The 25187-nt window shown below is 33.5% G+C and overlaps 1 protein-coding gene across 4 annotated transcripts in view; it reads right to left on the bottom strand.

Moving 5' to 3' along the window:
* NCKAP1 (NCK associated protein 1) overlaps positions 1–25187 on the bottom strand; it is a 111719-nt gene that overhangs the window by 30256 nt on the left and 56276 nt on the right. For all 4 annotated transcript variants that reach the window (XM_012468616.3, XM_012468617.3, XM_012468618.3 and 1 more), the window contains 8 exons: positions 24367–24499; positions 21936–22017; positions 20024–20082; positions 10269–10414; positions 8036–8168; positions 5490–5609; positions 1825–1964; positions 842–973 (listed from right to left, as the gene is read on the bottom strand). In XM_012468616.3, coding sequence (XP_012324039.1) covers positions 842–973; positions 1825–1964; positions 5490–5609; positions 8036–8168; positions 10269–10414; positions 20024–20082; positions 21936–22017; positions 24367–24499 — 945 coding nt within the window. The remainder of the gene's footprint in view (positions 1–841; positions 974–1824; positions 1965–5489; positions 5610–8035; positions 8169–10268; positions 10415–20023; positions 20083–21935; positions 22018–24366; positions 24500–25187) is intronic.

Genomic DNA, 25187 nt, shown 5'->3' with positions numbered 1-25187 from the left:
TTTTGTTTTATAAATTGCTTCAAGGCTTTGAAGAAAAAAAATTGTCAAATATTTTTATTAATAAATATTAATAAATAAGTGTGAAACTTTAGAAAAAGGTTAAAGCAATATCTATAAAGTTGAAAGGTTTCTGACTTATCAATGTACTATTTCATATACATACATAAAATATATATTCATATTTAACTTAGAAAATTCTAATTAGAATTGAGACCTCAAGAATCTAGAATTCTGCTGGCTTATTTAACAGCAACATGTGAATTCAGAAAACATGTAAGGGTTCATCTAGTCCTCAGGTTTTCAAACAGGTGACCTACTGCAAGACATGCATCTTAACACTGCAAGTCAACACACATGCATATATGCAATAAAGTGCTTCACAAAGCAATGTATATACTTAATGCACACAGTGTACTGGTTTTTTTTTTTCCTATTTTTTTCTTCCTCTTGTCCCTTCTTTCCCTCCCTCTTCTTTCTCTAAACTTTGACTACAACCTTATAAACTGATCTTATGACCCTACTGGGTTGCCACCTGCAAGCTGAAATACATTGATTTTCTCCAATCTTCTCACTTTGTATATAAGGAAGCTATGATTTAAGAGATATTAACTGGCTTGCCTGGTGTTACTAGTTAATACTAATAGGTATAAGAAAACAATCTCGGTATTTTAAGTAATTTTCAGTTCATTATTCTTTGTACTTCCCAGTTCATTATTCTTAACATTAAACCAGTTCTACTAATGCTTTTCCTTATAAAAGAAAACACTGTACAGACATTAACAATTAAATAACAAATTCATTACTGAGTCAAGAAACAAAAACAGTTAATATTCTTTCTTACTTGGTAAAGCGTATTTCCAAATGAGAAGTCAAATATTCTCGTGGAGTAAAGGTATGTTCCCATACCACCATGTTTGGTACATAATTTATAGAGAAGCATAACTCAGAAAGTGCAGTGTGCAATTTATCAAGGCTGAAAAAAATATTAATAAACTGTTAAGTAAAATGTTAAGAAAAATTTTATAACTGTATCAACCTTATTTGGAGATAATACTTGCAGAATTTGATGTTTTAATCTCTGAACTTTTTGAGAAAGTTCAAAATCTTTACGGGTATAACTAACATAGAAGAGCAATATTCTAAAGATGTCATCATTTATTTCTACCTTTAGGTAGTAATGACTTTACTGACTTAATATATAGTAGGTAGAACTTATTCTGCACTCATAAGACAACCACTTCCAATTCCTGTAGTACTTTCTGTTATGACAGAAGGAAAGTTGTCTATAAAAGGGCAATGGCTTACTCAACTTAGCAAGAAACTAGGAAATTTACTTTAAATGAAAAATATTCACCCAGTTATTATCGATCTATACCTCCCTTCCAAATAATTAAACAAGCAAACAAAGATCCCTGAATGCTACCTGGTCTGTTATTTCTGTTTTATAATAATGACATTGGGTATGTTCTAATATGTCACAAACATACCAAAATAAATTCTCAGCTATCTGATTTTAAATAAATTAAAAATTAGATTGCTTATAATGTACTACACAAAATTTTTTAAACATATAATTGGCCTTCAGTACTTAGTATAAAATGACAAATATCACCTATTACATATATTTTCTTCTAAAGGCCAAAATCTGTCTTTTGAGAGGAAATAAGCAACTAACAAGTTAACTAAGCTCTGAAAGATTTTTTTAAATGGCTGGAAAATGAAGAATATACAATTATTAGCATTTCCTCAGTACTAATGTCATAGAAAAAAGTGAAATAAATATTTTACCTGGAGCAAAAAGGTATAATATAAGTGGACACTTACTTGGTCACAACCAGCCTGTTTTTCCTCATGCTCTCAACACCTGGTTTCTCCCTTTCAGGTTCCCCTTTCTTACCAGTCTGTTTTTTTGATTTCTTATTCACTGCTTGACTGATAGTTTTGGCACAATGCTTGGGCAGCAACTAAATTTAGAAAAGAATGAAATCTCACATTACACCAATTACTCTGAAAGCATATTAACTACTCAAGCAAATATTAGCTGAATCCAGCCTATGTTGCAAATATCATAACAGTATTAAAGGACAGAAATATAAGTGAGATATAGAGCTTAGTTAGCTAGCTTGGGTAATGCACATAGCTTGGTGGAAAACAGAAACGGATAAATCTTGAGTGAAGAAACACTTCATAGAGGAAATTCAAGGAGGCTTATTTAAATTATTATTAAAAAGACAAGTAAAACATACCAGGCAAGCAAGGAATGAAAAAGGACATTTCACTGGAAGGATTAAATAGCCTTTGAAAAAAAACTATGTAAAGACATGATGGTTCAGAGCTGTAGTGAGAACTACTAGGTGGTGGAGCATAACATGTAAGGTGAAATACAGAGGTTTCAACTATTAGGAAGGGCCTTGAATGTCAAGCCAGAGGTTGGATTGTAAACTGAAAGCAAAAAGACAGCAACAGTTTGATATTTTCTTTTCTTTTTTTTTTTTTTTTTGAGACGGAGTCTTGCTCTTGTTGCCCAGGCTGGAGTGCAATGGCACGATCTTGGCTCACTGCAACCCCTGCCTCCCAGGTTCAAGTGATTCTCCTGCCTCAGCCTCCCAAGCAGCTGGGATTACAGGCACCTACCACCATGCCTAGCTAATTTTTTTTTTTTTTGTATTTTTAATAGAGACGGGGTTTCACCATATTGGCCGGGCTCGTCTTGAACTCCTGACCTCAGGCAATCTGCCTGTCTTGGCCTCCCAAGACTCCCAAAGTGCTGAATTACAGGCATGAGTCACCGTGCTGGCCATGAGGAGGTATTTTCTAAGGCTAACTCTGACATTGTCAGAAGACAACACTCAGAAAAGAAAATTATAACAAGCTGCTAGAAATAGTTCAGACAAGGTATGAAAAAAGATACGAAATAGGCAAATGTAATAAATAAATGTTTAATGGGCAGATTTGAGATAGACTTCCGAGATAAAATTGAAAGGATTCAGTAACTTAGATGTGTGAGAAAAGAGGGAATCAAATATGACACAGAGGTTTCTACCTAACACATTGTTAAGACCACTAATTTAAAAAAAAAACAGGGACAAATGAGAAATAATTGATTTCATGTGACAGGTAACAAAGTGGGCAATCAAGAAATGAAAACATTTTAGGTAGAAGGAGAGCTTCACTGTGCAGTAGCCATATGTGAAATGTGCCCAGTTCAAATTCAGCTGTTTTGTAAGATAAACACCAGATTTCAAAGATTTAGTATAAAAGCTATCTAATATTTCATTAATATTACATGCTGAAATAATATTTTGGGGTATATTAGGTTGAATCAACGTTTTTAAAATTAGCTTCACCTGTTTCTTTTTAAGTTTTTTGTGTGGCTACTACAAAATTGTAAATTACATATGTGGTTTGCATAGTATTTCTACTGGACAGTACTGGGCCAAAGAAAGTTATTTAGTCATTATACCTAGATGGTAACTAAAGCCATGGGAATGAACTATATTTGGGAAAAAAAGTACGTAAGAAATTATATTGCATTTGTATTGTGACAAAGGAGTCCCTTCCTAAAATGAAAATTTCTACAGAAATTTGCAACTTCAAGAACATTAAAGAGAGCAGAGTGTTGAGTATCTGTAACTCTCATCACAAGAGACAGAACTACTAGAGCATAAAACCAAAATCCACAAATAACACTGACTATAAAATCAAGTTTCAAAGTATCTCCACAACCCCCAAAATACAAGTGAAAGGCAACAAAAAAGTACCAACCACCACAAGACTTATAGTGCCTATATGGAAGAGCAGAAAGACACAACAGGGAACCTGAAGACAGTGAGAAAGGGAATCCTGCAAGAGCCTTAGGTATTCACTTGAAGTATAGAGGACTCAAGAGCCTACAGTAAGGCCTCTTGAGGTTTGATGAGGCTGCAGCAGTTTAGTCCTGTCAAAATGATCAGCCAGCACCCTCTACCAAGACAGTACCCAGGCTGGGGAAAAACTGCTGGAAATGAAATCAAAATTAGAGCAAGATAAGGGTAACAGAGATGGAGGAAAGAGAAGATACAAGTAAATGGGATGGGGGGGGAGAATAGAGTCAGCAAATCTGGAATACCCAACAATAGTATTTATTAATGCTAAATAGAAAAAACAGGGCAAAATTTGGCTCACCAGCTATTTTTGAAAAAATTTTAATGAAACATAGCCACTCATTTGTTCACATACTGTCTATAGCTGCTTTCCCACTATAATGACAGAGTTGAGTAACTGTGGACAGAGATCATGTGTTGCACAAAACCTAAAATATCTACTTTCTAGCCCTTTACTAAAACAGTCTGCTGACAGAGAATGAGCTTCAGAGAATTAAAATCACTAGAGAGATAATCAACATGTTAAGCAGCTAGGAGCATCAAACATTTGTACAGAGAGAGTAAATGAATGTTTCTAGGGGTAGAACTTGTAATGCCCATAGTTCAGTATGGTACAACCCCCCCATACCCACACACACACAGAGGCAGTAATGTAGAGAAAATGGGCAAAATTTTTTTAACTTTTCTCAATAATTATATGTTGGTGGCAGAATTAATATTATTGAGATTATTATGCATTTATATTTGAAGTAAACCTGTGATTATGAGAATTACAATTCTTATATCTTCTGGGTCCTTGAAAGCCAGATTCTCAATAAGGAAGACAGATGACATTGATGTAATATAGAACAAGATAAAGAATCTGGTAGTCCTAAATGTGAATTAGAGATATCAGTACAATCCTATGAATAACTGGGAATAAATTAATCCTGATGAGGCTATATGAGAACAATAAGCATCTCTAATATCCAGATTTGGGTCTTGAAATACCATTTCCCACTAAAAGCAGCAGCTGATTCTAGGTGTGAAAAGATGAGGCTGGTACATCTTGTCACACCAGATAACAAGAAAGCTCTTAAGTGACTAAAAGGACTCCCAATAGCCAATGATGGGGCAATCTGAGCTTCAATATGAATTATAAGCACAATGGATTGAAAATCACCAAATATGCTTAATTCCAGGAGTTCATAATAATATAATTTATCAGTCACCTAGAAAATAAAGGCAAAGAATCAGGCATTTATTTTCTTTTCCTTTACAAATTGTACCACTGGATAAAAAAGTAGTAGATGAGGAAATCTTTTAAAAAATGTATCACAACTAAAATATGTAAAACAACTGACAGAATATTTTACAACTTTCAATGAAATAGCAGAATCAGGTGCTAACAATACACACACAAAAAAACTGTAAGTGTCTGATGAAAGAACACAAACAGTATGCAGAGTCTTACCAAAAACTTTACATCTAAGAAATTATACCTATTAATGGAGTTTGACAGCAGAGGTATGGGCTTTACTAACAGTGTGGGAACTAAAGAATGGAAAGTAAAACAACTGGATAAAAGCACATTTTCTTGCCTTCACACACACATTTCCTATCTGTTGGAAACATTTAAATTATTACCTGGTCACTAAGAGTACACTGCTCTGTGCAAATATCAGTGATGAGATTTCGAGCTTGTTTGGCCATTTCATCTAGGAACATATTACATAAGGAAAGACTGCGATCTCCAATATGATGTCGCTGTTAAGGCAGAATAATAATAATATAAGTTATAAAGAAAGTACTTTGAATTAAAAAAACTTCTAAATAGACATGAAAAATTAGGTTAAAGGCACAGTCTGCAGTAAGAAGTGAGGGTGGGAAATGTTAAAGAGTGCTTTTGCCTTTTGTAACAATTAACCATGCTATATTTGAACATAAATGAGATCAAGTACTTGGTGATTATGAAAGCAATGTGTAACTGGGAGGAGTCATGAAAAAATCAGTATTTTGCTTAACATGAAAAGCTATGTTTTTAATTTTCAAATTCCACAAAGTCCTATGTATCTAGCTCTTAAACGTTAAAATATTAAACATACAATATGAAAGAAAACAGATTTCGAGTTCTGTTTCCAATCTTATTTCATTTAAAATCTGGGTCTATTATATATATGTATAAATTGTGACACAACTTTGTAACTGCATAAACAGGAAAGAAGAGCACAAATATTTAAATAAAATGGTGAGAAATCAATTTGGTAATACAAAGTCCACGGCATTCAAATCTCTAAAATCAAACCCCATTGCTCCCAGAAGGAAAAAAAAGCTGGCCATGCATCCATCGCTACAGGATTCTGTCTCTTTTTAGTTTTAGTGGGTTGTAATCATTTGATGTTTTTTTTTCTTATCTATGGTAACTGGAATGTTGAGTATAAAACACTGTAAATTTTTACACCATATATTTGTAATATTTTACAAAGAAATAAAATTTCTAAAAGTTTTCCTGCCCTGACCTTCCATATAATACATATGATATATGTAGAGCTTACATACAGTATTTCTATGATGAATGTAAAATACATAAAATATAAAAATACTTGAGCATACAAAATAACTTTTCCTAGATCTATTATGATACCTAATGCATTTTATTTAAAATGCCCTATAAAACTTTAATAGAAAGTCAAACCAAAAAAAAAAAGATTTATAACCTGATACAATTAACTATTGGTTCATCTTAGAAAATATTTCAATTAATAAACACTTAATGTTTTGTTTAATCAAATTTTGACTCCTGAAAGATAAGACATATATCTTCTGCTATTAATTCTTCCTAAAAAAGAGAATACTGAATTAGGACTACTTTGAATTTGTTCTTTACAGATACTAACTTATTTAAAATACAAATCTGATTTCACTACTCCCCTTCGATAGCTCAGAAATGCTGAAATGGAGAAAAACTACGGTTTCTTAGCATGTCCTACAAGTCTCTCTATTATCTGACCTCTGCCTTTGGCTACAGTGCTAAGAATAAAGTTTAGGAGAACAATGGCAGAAGCAAAGAGACCACTTAGGTAATCCAAGCAAAAGATGAACTCCATTTATAGTACATATGAAGAGTATTGTAAATCTGAACTGTAATAATGATAATAGGAATGGAAAGTAAGAGGATGGATTCAGGACATGACATATAAATAAAATTAGAAGTACTTTATGGGTAATTTAATGAAAAGAAATTTGATGGTGAGGAAACAGTTAATAATGTATCTCAGGTGTCAAGTTTGGGAGAAAAAATCTATTAAATCTAAAAAATTTATAAATATATTAAAATTGGTGGTATTAGTATCCTCACAGATATAAATTCTAAAAATAATCCCTAATAAACTTCCTGTAAGCTAACTTCTGTCTCAAAGTTGGTTTTTCCCTGGAATACTGGCATACAATCTGCAACAGATGTTGTCTAACGCTTAAAGAAATTGACAATGTTACTGCTATCTCTAAACTCCTTTTCCACAAGGTCTGCAGTTTTAAGTAAAAGGACTAAACACTAAGTTAAATTATAAAGAAATACACTATTTAACCTTTATATTCTTATCACACTTAGAAAATATTTCTTAAAGATTAGAAGAAACACTGAATACATTTTTCACAGATACTTGGCATCAATAAAACTACCAAGCAGTTCAATTACTCTGCAACTGTGTATGTGTATGCACATGCGTGCATCCCACAAATATCAGCAAATCTGGATTTTGCTTAATATATCTATTAACAATTTAATGATAACAAGTTAGTGAATCTCTCTTTGACTTGTTTATGTTTATTCAGTAATCCATACATTTAATTTTTGAGTCCTTTCCATGACAGTTTAAGAGGAAAATTAAGTATACAAAATTAATTACTATATCAATCTTTTCCACAGATATTAATACCTGACCTATCATTTATCTTAAAAAAGGTAATTCCAAATGACTTTATAATATGTTCTTATTATATGTATGTTTATTTATCCATATATATATTAAGCCTACATATCTATTCAAACATTTTTCTGATTCTGCATAGAGATAGATGTATTCGATGGGAAGCTAAATTAGGTACTTATGACTGTAAATATTTGGTTGGCTACAGGTTTGATCTAGTTTACTTTGCATACCATGTAACTCACAGTAGTATATTGTAATTACCTCTTCTGGACACAGTTCATGCGTGCAACTCATAAAATGAGTGCAAAGTAGTGGAAATGCAATTGAGTATCTTGACTGAGAGGGTAACTCCAAACACTGCTGAAACATCTTCTCAAAAGCACGACTATAAAAACTATATAAACAAAAATCAGAATGACAATTTTTACAGTTAAAATAAAAGTTTTCTGATACAGTACCTTATAGTTAATTTGATTCAAGTGAATGAAAGATAACTGGTAGCATTTATTTAAGAGAATGTTTTCCCAAGAAGTATTTTTACACACCAGTAATTATCCCAGAGTAATAAAAATATTCTTTACATAACATTAACAAAAATTTAAAAAAATAATAAACCATATATATGGCCTCTTACATCATTAAATTTCTTTATAGCCAAGTCACTATAAACAGGAAAAAAAATACCATTATTAAGGCCAGGTGCAATGACTCACACCTATAATCCCAGCACTTTGGGAGGCTGAGGCAGGTGGATCATTGGAGCCCAGGAGTTCGAGACCAGCCTGGGTAATCATATGCCATCAATTTTTTTTTTTAACTTTTTTTAGACAGAGGGACATTTTGTTGCCCAGGCTGGAGTGCCGTGGCACAATCACAGTTCATTACATCCTTAACCTCTTGGGCTCAAGCAATCCTCCACCTCGGCCTCCCATGGTGCTGAAATTATAGCCGTGAGCCACGGCACCCGGCCTGCCATCAGTTTTAATTTGCATCTATATTTAAGATGTTAAATCTAAATTTAAAGAATATGAGTCAATAAAACACTTTACATCCTAGAGTAGTAAGACAAATAGAAGTAGTAAACATTTCTTTATTTTGATGTGACAGGCAAAATAGAATGCTACTATGAAAAAATTCAGGTATGACTGAAAATTACAAATTTCAAACATTACTCAAAGTCCTTTCAGTTCCAAGAAAGGGGACAGGACTTTCTAATTGTTGTATTCTTCTTTTGCAATAGGATCCTGCATAGCTAAACATACCTAAACATAAAATGTTCCGTGTTCTACCTAAGGTAGACTTTGTGTTAGACAGACAGTAGTTTCGGGCTCCAAATAATCTTAAAAATTCTTGCAAATTTGACCTGTGATGTGTCTAAACCTAAAAAGTTTATTTCCTAATGTGTTTCATTATTTTAAGAGGTATGCTTTCTCTACCTGGTGATTTGAATTTCTTGTGCGATTCTGCTAATTCAAGCCTTCCTAACGAACTGCTCAAATCAACACAGATGATATTATTTTCCAAAATAAATGCAGTGAGAAGCTTTTCATGATGATCTCTATCCAATATACAGAAACTACTATCACTATCCATTGAGATCGTTTCAGCATTTTAGAAATCAAGAGGCCTACTAGGTTATTCCAGTCCTCTTCCCTAAAGGAAAAAAAAAAAGTCCAAGAAGCAAAAAACAGAGCTGATATTATACAACTCTGAAGCAAGAATACTTGAGTTTGAATCCTAGCCCCACTGGTATGTATGTATGTATGTATGTATGTATGTATGTATGTATGTAAGTAAATATGTATGTATTTAAGACAGTCTTGCCTCTGTCACCAAGGCTGGAGTGTGCAGTGGTGCGATCTTGGCTCACTCCAACAACCTCCGCCTCCCAGGAGGTTGAGATGGGGTTTCACTATGTTGGCCAGGCTGGTCTTAAACTCCCGACCTCAGGTTATCCACCTGCTTCGGCCTCCCAAGTGCTGGGATTACAGGAGTAAGCCACTGCACTTGGCCACCCCACTGTTTATTAATCTGATCACAACCAAGTTGACTTATTCATTAAAAGATTTATTAAGTAACTACTATGATAGAAACTAAGAAAACAAATCATAGTCATTGGGGACCACATTTTCTGGGAGAAAAAGAGGGAAGAAAAGTAAACTAAGTATAACAAAAAGATTATAAAAGAGGAGAGTGAAGCACAATGCAGGAAGCAGTCACACATCGTCTTAATATTTATATTAAATTTAATACCATAAAAGTGGAGTTACTAGGTATTTAATCTCCAACACTTGCTTTATTTGATCCTGATCCACAACATTTTTTTGCCTTAAGTCTAATCATGCAAAGAAGGGCCTGTAATTTGAAGTGATTGTTTTCAACTCCTCAAAAAAATTTAAGAAACAAAAATCACATCAGTAAGTTGCTCTTTTAGAGAATTAAAAATAGACATAAAATCCCAACTTGCTTAAACTTTGAGAAAATTACAACATACCAAAATATGGAGAGATCTGATGTTTCCACCAACATTTCCACCAAGGAATCTACCATTTTTGTATGAAAAATTATTGTATTCATCATCTTTCCAAGTTCTCTGTGATCTGCAAGGCCAAGTGAAGCCTTAGAGACACTAGTATATGCCTACAAAGTACAGAGAAAACAAAAGTAGTTTAGGTAGAAATCAATGACTTTGGACTTGTCATTTAACAAGGGGAAAAAGCATTACTGAAAGATATTTAAACTATTTACTGTGATACTGTCAGTAACATCTATTGTGTTAGTTGTCTGTAGTGACCCTAACTTGAAATTCCTATCAAGAATTTATTTAGTAAACTGAAATACTAATGTCCATAAAAACAGAGTCCAATATATAAGTCCTTCATAATGAACCTCAAAGGAATTGAAGTTACAATAGCTAAAGTATAAAACAATTAACTGTCATGTTAACCATACCAAAAGAAATGTTCAATCTAATTTAAGAGACAAAACATACACAGGAAGCAATCAGATAAAAGTAAATACTGCAAATGTTGATTCAATGAGGCTTTAGATAATACTGATTAACTAAAAACTGGATCATATAATACACTGTATTAATTTGACAAATTCTAGAAAAATACTGAAGATAGTAAAATTTAATGTAGTTTCGCCAAAAAAGTGATAGAACTAAACAAAAATCATTAAGATAGGTTGTGGAGAAATAAATTCTATAACTGGGATACCAAATCACAAAGAGCAGATCATGTCCATGGAGTGGGGACATTTCAGAAGGGCACAGAATAAGAATAGAAGGGGTGCCTACAGAATAAATACTGCTTATTATCGCTAGAGTTTGACTGCAAAGAAGAGAAGGGAAATAGTAAAACATGAGATTCAATCGATCATGAACAGGCTGTATACCACGTTAAAGAATTTAAACGTTTTAGTGAAGCATTAAGGATTCTGTGTGGTGGCTAGTTTTTGTTTTAGAAGGATTATTCTGTATAGTGGGGAAAAAAGGGAGGCATGACTGGGAAGGGAAAGGAAGCAGAAATCTATTAGAAGGCAGTAGTGGCAATAAGACAGGATTACGATGGTCTAGTTTTGAGTAATGGTAGTTTAAAAGAGTTTAATCTGGGAAATAATTAGATATAGTGGGCAACAGAAGAATTATAGATGATAGTCAGGGTTCTGGCTGTTGGGAGATACTCCTGCATGGGTCTCATGCCCCACACATCTTGCTGGGTATGTCAAGAAGGCAAGGTCTGAGCCATTCATTCCCTACGACATTTCTTAGGGTTATACTTGCAGCTATCAAATTTGAGGGATGAGGTAATGTCTCCCTTGGAACAAAGAGCAAGTATGCTTATGACTGATGATAAAATACAAGGTTCCTCAAACTTAGTGTTCCTTATCTACAACACAAGCCCAATGCATGCTCAGAATTCATTTTGGATCCTCTGTACCACCCCTGCAGAGCTTAGGAAAATAGCAGAAATAATGCATATATGCTGATGCCCATGCTGCTTTCTGTAAGTGAATTAAGTCTTTTGTCTCTGACCCTAGGAGCTCCATATCTTCTTGCAATTATCCATGAAATAGAGAGCAAATTATCACTTTGTAAGTAGGATAAAAAGTCCCCACCATGGCAAGGGGACTGTAGGTGGATGATGTTATTATTCAATGAGACAGTGACATCACAAAGAGGACTTTTGTTGTTTCTGTCTACCAGAAAAGAGGAAGGAATGAGGAAGAATGATGTCAATATTCTGATGACAAAATATACTTGACATTTATCACAAACTAAGCCTAAGGAGTTTTACTTATCATAATCAGCTTTAGAGTATAAACAGGAATTACCTGTAGCTATGGCCATGAATTCAATAAAGAGTTCCATTAACTGTCTCATATTTTTAAAGAATAGAATTTATTCTTCTCATCAGAATATGGGACAGTCTCCAGAAGAGACCATATTTTAGGCCACAAAACAAAGTTCAAAAAATTAAAATAATACCAAGTATCTTCTCTGACCACAGTGTAATAAAACTAGAAATGAATGAGAGGAACTTCGGAAACTAACATATGAAAATTAAACAACATGCTCCTGAACAATCTAGAAATTAGGGAAATAAAAAATTTATTGAAACAAAAATAGAAACACGATGTACCAAAACCTATGGGATACAGCAAAAGCAGTAGAGGAAAGTTTATAGAAATAAACACCTATATTAATAAAGTGGAAAGACCAAATAACCTAATAATGTACCTTAAAGAACTAGAAGAGCAAGAACAAACCAAATCCAAAGTTAGCAGAAGGAAATAAGTAATAAAGATTAGAGCAGAAATAAAGAAAATTGAGACTAAAAAGAATACAAAAGCTCAACAAGACGAAAGTTTCATTTTTTGGAAAAATAAACAAAATTGACAAACCTTTAGCTAGATTAAGTAAGAAAAAAAAGAGAGAAGATCCCAAAAAAATCAGAAATGGAAAAGGAGACATTACAACTGATACCAAAAAACTTCCAAGGATTAGGGATTGTGAGCAGCTACATGACAATAAACTGGAGAACCGAGACCAAATGGATAAATTCCTAGACACATACATCCTACCAAGAAGAAACAGAAAACCTGAAAGAACCAATAACAAGTAATGAGATAGAAGCAGTAATAAAAAGCTTCCCATGAGAGAAAAGCCCAGGACCCAATGGCTTCACTGCTGAATTCCACCAAATATACAAAGAACTAATACCAATTTTGCTCAAACTATTCCAAAGAACTGAGGAGGAAAGAATACTTTCAAATACTCATTCTACAAGGCCAGCACTACCCTGATACCAAAACCAGAAAAGACACGAAACTACAGGAAAAGAAACTACAGGCCATCATCACTTGTGAACACAGATGCAAAAATGCTCAACAAAATACTAGCACACAGAATTCAACAACACACTAAAAAGATCATGATCCAGTGAGATAAATACAAGATGGTTCAACATATGCACATCAATAAGGACAAAACTGCATAATTTCAATAGATGCTGAAAATGCATTCAACGAAATTCAACATCTCTTCATAATAAAAACTCTTAATGAACTAGGTATGGAAGAAAACAATAAAGGCCATATGTGATGAACCTGTAGCTAGCAATACACTGAATCGAGGAAAACTGAAAGCATTTCCTCTGAGATTTGGAATAACATAAGGATGCCTGCTTTCAATACTTTTATTCAACACAGGACTGGAAGTCTTAGCCAAAGCAATTAAACAAAAGACATACATAAAATGCATCCGAATTGGAAAATAAGTCATCAAATTGTCCTTATCTGAAGAAAATGTGATCTTATATTTACAAAAACCTAAAGACTCTATCAAAACACTATTAAAACTGATAAACGAATTCAGTTTCATGACATAAAATCAACATACAAAAATCAGGGGCATTTCCATGTGTCAACAGCAAACACGCTAAAAAATAAATCAAGAAATCTCATTTACAATAGCTACCAAAAAAAAAAAAAAAGCCTAGAAGTAAACTTAACCAAAAAGTGAAAATTCTCTACAATAAAAGCTGTAAAACACTGAGGAAGGAAACTGAAGAAGACACAAAGAGATAAAAAGATATCTCATGTTCATGGACTGGAAGAATTGATATTGCTAAATATGCCACCCAAAGTGATCTACAGATTCAATGAAATCCCTATCTAAATACCAATGACATAGTATACAGAAATAGAAAAAAAAAATCCTAAAATTCAAATGGAAAAACAACAACGACGACGACAAAAAACTAGAAGAGCCAAAGCAATCCTGAGCCAAAACATACAAAACAGGAGGAATCACATTACCAAATCTCAAAATCTACTACAAAGTTATAGTAATCAAAACAATATGGTGTTGGCATAAAAATAGACAAAAATATCAATGGAACAGAACAAAAAACCCAGGAATAAATCCTCACATTTACTATCAGCTCATTTCCAACAAAGATGCCAAGAATATACATCGAGGAAAGGATAGTCTCTTCAATAAATTGTGCTGAGAAAACTGGATAGCCACATGTAAAAGAATGAAACTAGACCTCTATCTCCCACCATATTAAAAAAAATGAAATCAAAATGAATTAAAGACTCCTTAAGACCTGAAACAATGACACTACTAGAAGAAAACACTAGTGAAACATGATAGAATATTGGTCTGGTCAAAGATTTCTTGAGTTAGACCTCAAAAGCCACAGGGAACAAAAGCAAAAATGGATAAATAGGATCACATCAAGCTAAAAAGCCCCTACACAACAAAGAAGGAAACAATCAGCACAGTGAAGAGACAATCTATAGAATGAGAGAAAATATCTGCAAAGTATTCAACAGACAAGGCATTAATAATCAGAATATATAAGGAACTCAAACAGCTCAATAGCAAAAAAAAAATTCTGATTTATAAAATGGGTAAAAGATGTAAACAGACATCTTTCTCAAAAGAAGACATACAGGTGACCAACAGATGTATTTTTAAAATGCTCAACATTAGAGAAATTATCAGAGAGATAATTTGCATTATCAGAGAAATGCAAATCAAAACCACAATAAGACATCATATCACCCCACTTAAAATGGCTACTATCAAAAAACAGAAAATAAATGTTAGCGAGGATGTGGAGACGGGAACTCTCATATATTGCTGGTGGGAATCTGAATTAGTAGAGCCACTACTGAAAACAGTAGTGTTTGAGGTTCCTCAGAAATTTAAAAACAGAATTTCCATATGATCCAGCAATTGCACTGCTGAGTATATACTCAAAAGAGAGGAAATCAACATACTGAAGAGGTATTTGCACTCCCATGTTTACTGCAACACTACTCACAATCGCCAAGATATAGAACCCAACCCAAGTGTCTATCAATAGATAATGGTAAATATAAACACAATGGAATATTATGCCATAAAAAAAGAATGAAATCCTGTCTGTTGCAACGACATGGATGGAACTGGAGGAAATTATGTTAAATGAAAAAAGCCAGGCACAGAAAAACAGATTCCACATATTCTTACTCCTAAGTGGAAGTGTTACATTGGGGTTTAGGGGTTTAGGGTGCCCTTGGCTTCCCTGAGAGGAGGAGGTTTTTTAGGTTTTTGGTTTTCTGCCCTTTTAAGAATGAGAGAGGGGACCACGGCGCGGTATGCAGTAAATGCTGGACTTAAAAGCGTTTGTAGAAAGTGATTTACTTATTTAGAGAGACAGAAACCAGGGAAGGAGACAGAAAGAAACAGCTAACTCTCACACTGAGTGAGAGAATCCAGAAAGATGTAATTTAGGAGAGGAAAGCAGCTTCCACACTGAGTGGAAGGGAATAGAGAGATGGAGTGTAGGAGGGGAAGACAGGCTTTTACGAGAGAGTGTGGAAGGGGACTTTAGAGGGGAAATTTAGGAGAGAGAAAGATGCCTTCTATGAAGGGAGTGTTCGTGGAAGGCGACCCAAACATGGAGTTTAAAGGGGTGTGGAAGAAGGGGACTTTTAACCTGGGAGGAACCCCCACCTTCTTTAAGACCCCAGGCCAACGAAAGGAGTTTTTTCAGAACTTTTACTGGAGTGATTGACTTTGTTTTTTTTTCCACGCCTGCAAAATTTAAACATAAACCGTTAAATCTCCCCGATGGAGAGAGATGGGAGGAGGGTATGGCTCTGGGAAGTTCTTGCCCTTAAAGCTACGCCCCCTTGTGGACCTGGAAAGAGAACACATTCCCTCAGGAGCTAAAAATTGGTCTCATGGAGGCAGAGAATAGCATGATGGTTACCAGAGGCCAAATAGGGCAGGGAGGAAGTGGTGAAAAAGGATTGGTAATTGGTTCAAAAATGTAGTTAGATATGAGCAATAAGAACTAGTGCTTCTTAGCACAATAGGGCAACTATAGTTAATAATTTACTGCATCTTTAAAAATAACTAGAAGAGTAGATTTGCAATGTTTCCAATATATGTGTTTGAGGTGATGAATAGTCCCACTACCCAAATTTGTTCATTATACATTGTATACATGTATCAAAATATCACATGTACCCCATAAATATGTACAACTATTTTGTATCCAAAAAAATCTAAAATAAAATAAAATTAAGTCAGAATTTAAATAACTTTGTGAAAACAGATTCAGAAGAAATGGACAGTAACAAAACAAGATAATGATTTAAACACTCATCTGAACTGCTTGACAACAATGGAGGGAGAAACATGTTACTAAAAGAGAACAGGCTTAAGTAAAAGAATATGAACAATTTGAATAAATTAGAAAACAGAGGAGAAAAGATATTTGAAAGAGCAACTGAAAATGCTTAAGGGACTGATGGAATACACAGCAGAATGAGATCACTTAGGAAGTAGAAAAGAACGCAAAGAAAACACAGAATTCTTAAGAGTAGGAAAAGGACGGAGAAAGATGAAAGTGACCTATGAAAGAGCAATGACCTTAGAACCAAACTAAATAGGGTAACAGTGAAGACACAAAGCACATTACTAAACTTCTCTCAAAGGCTTGTTCTTCTGATCCTGCTCTGCTCAATGACTATTGGTTATCTACACAACTTTCACTACTCTCTGGCTATGTGCTTTTACAATTCTTTAACAATTCTTGTACTTCTACCTAAAACCAAAGGTCAGTGATCAAAGTCAGATCATTCATGCTTCTTGTGAATATTTTCCCCTTCTTACAGTAATTTACACTCAAAATTATCTCTTTATTCATTTGTTTGTCCTTTTCTTTTTCCTGTTCAAAGCAATTTCAACTTGAAAAAGGCTTTATCCCTTCTAAGAAGACTGAAATTTAACTGATAAACATACTCTGTCTATGACATCTCTTAATCTTTCAGATTTTCAGCTGCTATTTTTTACATTTTTTACCTTTATCTCCATAGCTAGACTACAAAATCCTCAAAAGATGAATGTGTTATTCTTCTACAGATTATAAAATACTGTTCAGTATTTTATCTTCTGTATCCTACAGTCTAATCTGTAGACTTGGAACCTTTACCTTTGAGTTGCTCCTCCATACCTATGTGAACCTTCTAGATTCTGGACACTGCCTCCTACCTTGAACTTTTGTTCTCTACTTCTAGCCAACATTTCTGTGGCTTAGGTGTATGTCCCATTCTTTCCTTCCTTAGTATGCGTTGTCCTGTTTTTGTCACTAAAAAAAAAGGGTCTCTATGCAGTAGAAAGGGTCTGAGAGACTACATGTTCTAAACGTGGTTAAAAGCAATGTTATGCATTGAATTGTATCCCCGAAAAAAAGATGTGCTTAAGTCCTAACCCCCAGTACCTCAGAATGTAACCTTATTTGGAATTAGGGTCTTTACAGAGATAAGCAAGTAAAAAAGGGGTCATTTGAATGGGACCTAATCAAACATAACTGGTAGCCCTATACAAAGGGAAAATTTGGACATGAAATATGCAGAGAGGAAAAATGATGTGAAGAAACACAGGGAGATGCCTTTAGAGTAATGCAACTACAAGCAAGGAACAACAAAGATTACCAGCAAATCACAAGAGCTAGAAGAGAACATGGAACAGGTTCTCACTTACAGTCCTCGAAAGAAACCAACACTACCAACACCACACTTTTAGACTGACAGCCTTCAGAACTATGAAATAACACATTTCTATTAAGCCATCCAGTTGGTACTTTGTTAGGGCAGCCCTAGAAAACTAATACATGCAGGTACAGATTACATGAAAAACAATCAGATAGCTAGCTAGTGATGCTGTTATAAAAATCTTATAAAAACTTAACAAAACCTACACATAGGAAGGAATAATCAGGTCTATATTCTTCATGTTCACTCAGTGCTTTTTATTTTGCTGTGATTGAAAAAAGCTAAAATTCTCACATGAATACTTCAAATGTAAATGTGCATTTGAAATGCATCTAAATCTCTAAAATTCTCTGAGCCCAAGTATTGTTTTAGGCACTCCCATAAACTGAGAACAGGAGATTAAAGCAGTTCAAGCTTTGTGACAATGACTTTCAAAGTTTTAAACATGTATACCCTTTGGCAGAGAAAATTTCACTTCTTTTTTTACATTACAAGTTCTACTTCTGTTTCATTGCCTTTTTAAAAACAGAGATATCAACTTTAAAACTTTATTTGTAATAAGAGAATAATCTATAATATATACACATTTAACATTTTGGGATGGTGGTATTTCAAGTGTACTTCCCTGATCTCCCACTAACTGGGAAGTTATTTAATACTTTTATTTATAAAAATCTTCAGTTCTAAAAATAAGCTCCCTATAGAATATAGAAGTGCTTATGCATTTTGAAGTTGGAAGAAAAGAATCTAAGAAAAGCAAAAGCACCTCAGAGTACTAAGCAGACTGCCAGAAAAGTATGGTCATCCGAGAGTCATTACTGAGACTGTATCCATCTAAAAATATCTTCCACAAATACTTCTTATATTTTCTCTTTTTAATTAAACGAGTAGATATTTTATTATTTTTTTAAGAGCAAAACATGCCAGGCACTATGGCTCATGCCTATAATCCCGGCACTTTGGGAAGCTGAGGCAGGAAAATTGTTGAAGCCAGGAGTCTGAGACCACCCTGGACAACAGAGCAAGACCCAGTCTCTACAATTTTTGTTTTTAATTAGCTGTGTGTAGGGGCTTGCACCTATAGTCCCAGCTACTCAGAAGGCTGATGTGGGAGGACTGTCTTGAGCCTGGGAGCCTGAGGTTACAATGAGCTATAATCACACTACTGTACTCTAGCCTGGGTGACAGGGCAAGGCTCTGTCTCTAAAATATAAACAAATAAGTATTTAAAAAATAAATAAATAAACAAATAGCAAAACAGTACATAGTACCACCTCATTTACTCGTTTGAACATCTAAAAAAATATAGACCAGTTATTAAAAGTGAGTATTTCTGGAGAATGAGACTGGGAAATGGGCCAACTGAATGGTTTAACTTTATAATGAGTCAAATGACGATATAATGATATGACTATTATCATTTAAAAATATATGGATTTTTAAAAGACACAGATTACGGACAACACTGGACCATTATCCCATAATTACTTAAATATTTACAGGGTAACTAATTTTTATTAAGTTTACAGCATACACCAAAGTGTTAAGATTGAGTTTTTAAAGCCTTTATGAACTATTTATATGAGACTTATCTATTAAATGAACACTCTAATAATATATTTCTGTTTTTCAGAAAATTGAAGCTTTTGGCATAGATCAGGTGGTGGTAAACTATGGCCTGTGGGCTACCTGCTTGTTTTATAAGTAGTTTTACTGGAATACAGCCATGCCCATAAGTTATGTGTTGTCTACAGCTGCTCTCACACTGCACTGGCAGAGTGCAGTCGTGATGAGGTGGCTGCAAGACTAAAATTTTTATCAACTGTCTCTATTAAAAAAAGTTTGCTGATGCCCACAGTAGATTTTAAATATTTTCTCAGAGAAGATTTTGTGCTTTCACTTTGGAATTAAATATTTGAATCAGGATAATCAAGAGATAGAGTGGGATTTAAATTTTTAGGTATTTTAAAATTATAATAATCTATTCAAAAACTCATATATTGGCTTAAGTTATAAATATATTTATCCAAGTTTAATAACTAGTACAAAATATTTCTTTTATGGTTAAGTATGCAAAAGAAATCTTTTCAATAGGTATATAACAATGAATATTTTATACTTCTGTCACAAAATTTTTCATGTTAACTAAAATAACAAAACGGAACGACAATAAAAAGTTATTCTTACCTGTAACCTAAACCAATCTAATCTCATTCCTCTGAAATCAAATACTTCCCCATCTTCAACTGTAGTAATAGAAAAAAAAAAAGATTATAAAGCAAATTAATATTTTCACAAATCTAAGAACATTTTAAATTTTAAGAGCTAAGACAATTCTACTTCTGAGTATAGCTTAAAGAATTAAAGCCAGGGTCTTAAAGAGATATTTGTATACCCATGCTCATAGAAAAATTATTCAAAATAGTCAAAGGTAGAAGCAACTTAAGTTTCCACTGACAGATGAATGAATAAACAAAATGTAGCATCTAAATACAATGGAGGCCAGGTACAGCGGCTCACGACTGTATTCTCAACACTTTGGGAGGCCGAGGCGGGTGGATCACCTAAGGTCAGGAGTTAGAGACTAGTCTGGCAAACATGGTGAAACTCTGTCTCTACTAAAAATACAAAAATTAGCTGGGTATGGTGGTGTGTGCCTGTAATCCCAGCTACTTGGGAGACTGAGGCGAAAGAATCACTTGAACCCTGGAGGTGGAGGTTACAGTGAGCAAAGATTACACCACTGCACTCCAGCCTGGGTAACAGAGCGAGACTCGGTCTCAAAAAATAAAATAAAATAAATAAGGATCATGGACTATTATTCTGCATAAAAAAGAAAGGAAATTCTGACACATGCTACTATGGCTGAACTTGAGGACATCATACCTAGTGAAATTAATGAGTCACAGAAAGACAAATACTCTGTGATTCCACTTAAATAAGGTATCAAGAGTAGTTGTGCTTACAGAAACAGAAAGTAGAATGGAGGTTGCTGGGAGCTAGCAAGAAAGGGAAATGGGGTGTTGTTCAATAACCATTAAAAGAATTTGTTTTGCAAGATGAAAATGTTTTGGAGATTGGTTGTACAACAATATGAATATACGAACACTACGAAACTATACACTCAACAATGGTTAAGATGGTCAATTTTATGTGTATTTTACAATTAAACAATAAAAACATTTTAAAATGTAAGAGTGAAGACAGTGAAACAATTCTCAAATCCTGTAAAGATGATGATAAAGGAGACAGTTGTGTTAAGAAAGTAAAGGCTTCTCTCCTAAGCTCTCTGATTCTCAGTGTGCTTACATGTCAATTTGAAGGAGGCAGAATAGAATTTGAGAGAGCCTATGAATAGAAACTTTGGACAGCATGCTGACGTTCAACAAAGGGATAACTCTATATAAACCAAATATGACCAGACAAAATTACTGTAGTTTCATTACTTAAATGTGGTAGCTATATAGACTGAACTAAGAAAACTGTTTATATATTTATTACTCACAAGTTTTCAAGGGTTCTGATATCTTTTATTAGAATGGAGTGTTCAAATAATGGCAAGGTGACTGATTATATGACATCAATTTTTTAGATTGACAGATTTGAGCTCAAATTCCTAATCTTGCTTAATAGCTATTAGTGCTTGGCAAATTATGTTCAGTAACTGAGAGGTTAACCCTCAAATCCAGAGTTTCCAATCTGTCAAAAGTAATAATAGTGTTGAAAAAAGAATGTGGAGTTAATGGGATAATAAATATATAAAGTGCCTGGCACTGACTAAATGTTTTATAAATGGCATTAAATATTGTTATTGATATGCCTGGATCAAATACATGACTTGCTACAAAATGCAGTCCTCTTTATTGTTTTTGTTACAAAATTCTTTTCTTCCTGCTTAATAATTAGAAATATCAAACTATAATTATAATTTTTGTAAATAGCATCACAAATGCATTTTGGAAATCTTTGCTTCAGAGAACAATATTAAGATAAAAGATAACAGATCATTAGCCAAATTAATTGGTAAATTCTCTCCTTAATAATCAAGTTTGAAAATCTAATTAGAAGAAAATATGCTTTTATTTAAAAGACTTATTACCTTGTTTTACACTTAGGGAAGTCATAGTGTTAACAAAAGAGGACATGATGATTGATTCATCTTCAGGGCAAACAGAAAGATTCTGAAAAACAAACACAAAGTAACATTAAAAACATCTAGTTGGGAAACAACTCAGGTCTATCAATTAGTGGACTGATAAACTGGTATATCCATACCATGGAGTATCTTTCAGTAATAAAAAAGAAGTAAAATTTTAACGTACACCATAACACGAATCTCAAAACCATTAGGTTAAGTGAAAAAAATAAAAAAGATTATGTGTAAAAAAGTACTTTTTTTATACACTACATAGGAAAATTTACATGAAAAAATATTTTTTAAGGCAAAAGTATAGTGACAAATACCACCTGCTAACAAGGGCTTAGCAGAAAATGATGAAGGTGTACCATAAGGGTATATAAGCAAATTTTTAAAGGTGTTGGAAAAGTTGTCTTGAATGTGGTGGTGGTAATAGTTGCACAAATGTACACAGCTACCAAAATTTACAACATGCACTAAAAATGAGTGATTTTTGTTGTGTTTATGTTAACCCTCAACAACATTAAGACCTAAAAACCCTTCAACCTGGCTAAAAAAAATGAATATTTGATAAATTGTATCTAAAGTGCATGTTAAAAATAAATTCCTTTAAAGATAAATAAGAAAAAAATGAAAAGAAAAAATAATAATAAATCCCTTTTAAAAAGTGGAAGCTTAGCTTACAAACAGCATAAATAAAACACATTTTCAAAACATTACGATGTGAATGTACATATCATTAAACATATCATTTCACTTAAAAATCATGAAAATGGTAAATATTGTTACATACATTTTACCACAATAAAATATTAACGCCTATTGTAATCAACTCTGCTAATAGGTTTACAACTTTAGCTCTAAATTTATATGCTAGCAAATGGTGAAAAACATTGTGAATATACTTTGCAACAGAATAAGGTGGTAAAATGCTCAGGCTTTGGAGTTAAAACTTAGGTTTGACTACTGGCTTTATTACTTATGAGCTGTGTGATACTGAGCAAATTACATAAGGCATTTCTTCAACAAATAATGATAACTATATCCACTCTTGCGGAGGTATTCTACAGATTTGCTAAGATACACTATCAATAAATCTGACAATTACTAATATCAGTATTATTACTGCCCATGATACTATACTAACACTATAATCCCAGAAGAAATGCTAAGAAATAGCTTTCTCAGTACTAGTAAACTCCATTTTATATAAAAATAGATTAAGTGATTCAGGAATTCTGGTTTACTTTTTAAACTGTATGCTAGTATGAATAAATAATGAACAGTAACAAAAGCTTCTGGCTTATCTGGTAATAACTATTCAAATAAAAATATTGCAAGGCAATACTACTACACTTAATGACCACAGAAAGGAAGTATCTGAGCTCCATCTAGTGGACAAAAGAAGAAATAACCTACATAGTTTACTAGCCTGTAACAATACATACATAATTCATGGTAAAAAAATAATATAAACAATTTCTTTCCTGATCTATGTTTTTAGGTTGATTTGAAAAAAAGGAGAACTTCAAAGTATTGTTATTTAACTGGAAAACTAGCAGCTTTAGAGTAGTCTTTATATAAAGAGGATTATTAACTGTTCTTTCTTTTCACCATGTATTAGCTTAGAGTCATTTGAATGATGTAATTTTATAAAATGAAGGAAAATAAAATACTATTTCCTTAGGGTCAGTTTATTTGGAATAAAACTTTTTAAATTTAAATAAAGATCAAGAAGACTGAATAAATAAATTATGAAAAGCAAAACATAGGCTAACAAACCAATTAAGGAAAAAAATTTACATTTAAATTAGAACATCTATATAAAATCTTTATTTACTGCCCATCCTCTAACAATTTTCTTCAAAAGATTTTTATTCCACTTTCCCTCTAATACTTAATTACCAAATATATTGTCTCTATCATGTCTTCTGTACCTCCATAGCTACTGCCCAAGTGTCGGCTCTCATCACCTTTCACCTAGCCTACTGCAGTCATTTTTCTTTTGGTCTCTCTGCCTCTTCCCTTGGTTGCCAGCAGTCTATCATCCACACTGAACCAGGGTGATCTTTCTAAGCAGTACAACTGATTCATGAATAACTTCCTCTTTCCCAAGGCCCTTATAATTTGGTTAGTATATATCTCCACCTTCAGGATAAATAATCGTTTCCTTCCTTGTGTTCACTCTGAGCTTTATATACACTTAATGCCCAACACCTATCACACTGGACTACAACTGTTTCCTCCCTTCTAGGCAATGATCTCCTTGACAAAATATAAACATGATTTATCTACTGGTTAGCAAATAATATTTCATAAATGCTTGTTGAACAAACAAATCAAATACTATCAAAGGTGGGAGGGAAGGAACAAAAGAGAAGATAGTTTTTACCTGCACGAGTTCATTGAGGACAACAGCATCAAAGCCAGAAAGGTACTGCACGTAATACCTTTGCATTACGGGTCCATATTTTCTCACATGTGCTCTAAGCTCTTCCATGTAAAATATTAATTCAGCAATGTGCCTTTTTTTAAATTTCAAGAAAAAAATTAAAAATAATAAATTCATCATTATTAAAGAATATATTAGATGCCCTTGATCTCATTTCTAAAAGTTTTTTTTTTCTTATAAAGGGCATTAATATTTAGTGTCAATTATTTCCTTTTTAAATTATTTCATATGAATAAAGAAATCACAGAAAGCAAAGAAAAAAAGAAAAAAAAAAGCTAAGGCTAAAAATGGATAGCAGAAAATCTAAACTGAAAATAAACAGGGCTGGGCACAGTGGCTCACAACTGTAATCACAGCAACTTGGGAGGCCAAGGTGGGCTGATCACTTGAGGTCAGGGGTTCAAGATCAGCTTGGCAAACATGATAAAATCCTGTCTCTACTAAAATACAAAAATTAACTGGGCATGGTGGTGGGTGCCTGTAATTCCAGCTACTTGGGAGGCTGAGACAGGAGAATCGCTTGAACTCAGGAGGCTGGAGGTTTCAAAACTCCATCTCAAAAAAAAAAAAAAATTAAATTAAAAAAATAAAATAAACAGGGTATCTTATAAATACATCAAAAAAATGTCAAAAGAGGATGAGCAAGAAACAAAATTTTCCTGTATGCTCTTATTTCTCTACTCCATTTTTCTAACTCCTATTGAGAGACTGAACTAAAATAAGACGACATTTTAATGACACACTGAGTTGCAACTCTATAA

Source organism: Aotus nancymaae, unplaced genomic scaffold (genome assembly GCF_030222135.1).
Source record: "Aotus nancymaae isolate 86718 unplaced genomic scaffold, 86718_ANA_hifiasm-v0.15.2.pri h1tg000008l, whole genome shotgun sequence".
NCBI lineage: Eukaryota > Metazoa > Chordata > Mammalia > Primates > Aotidae > Aotus > Aotus nancymaae.
Note: the sequence above shows the minus strand (reverse complement) of the source record. Positions and strands in the feature narration are given on the sequence as shown.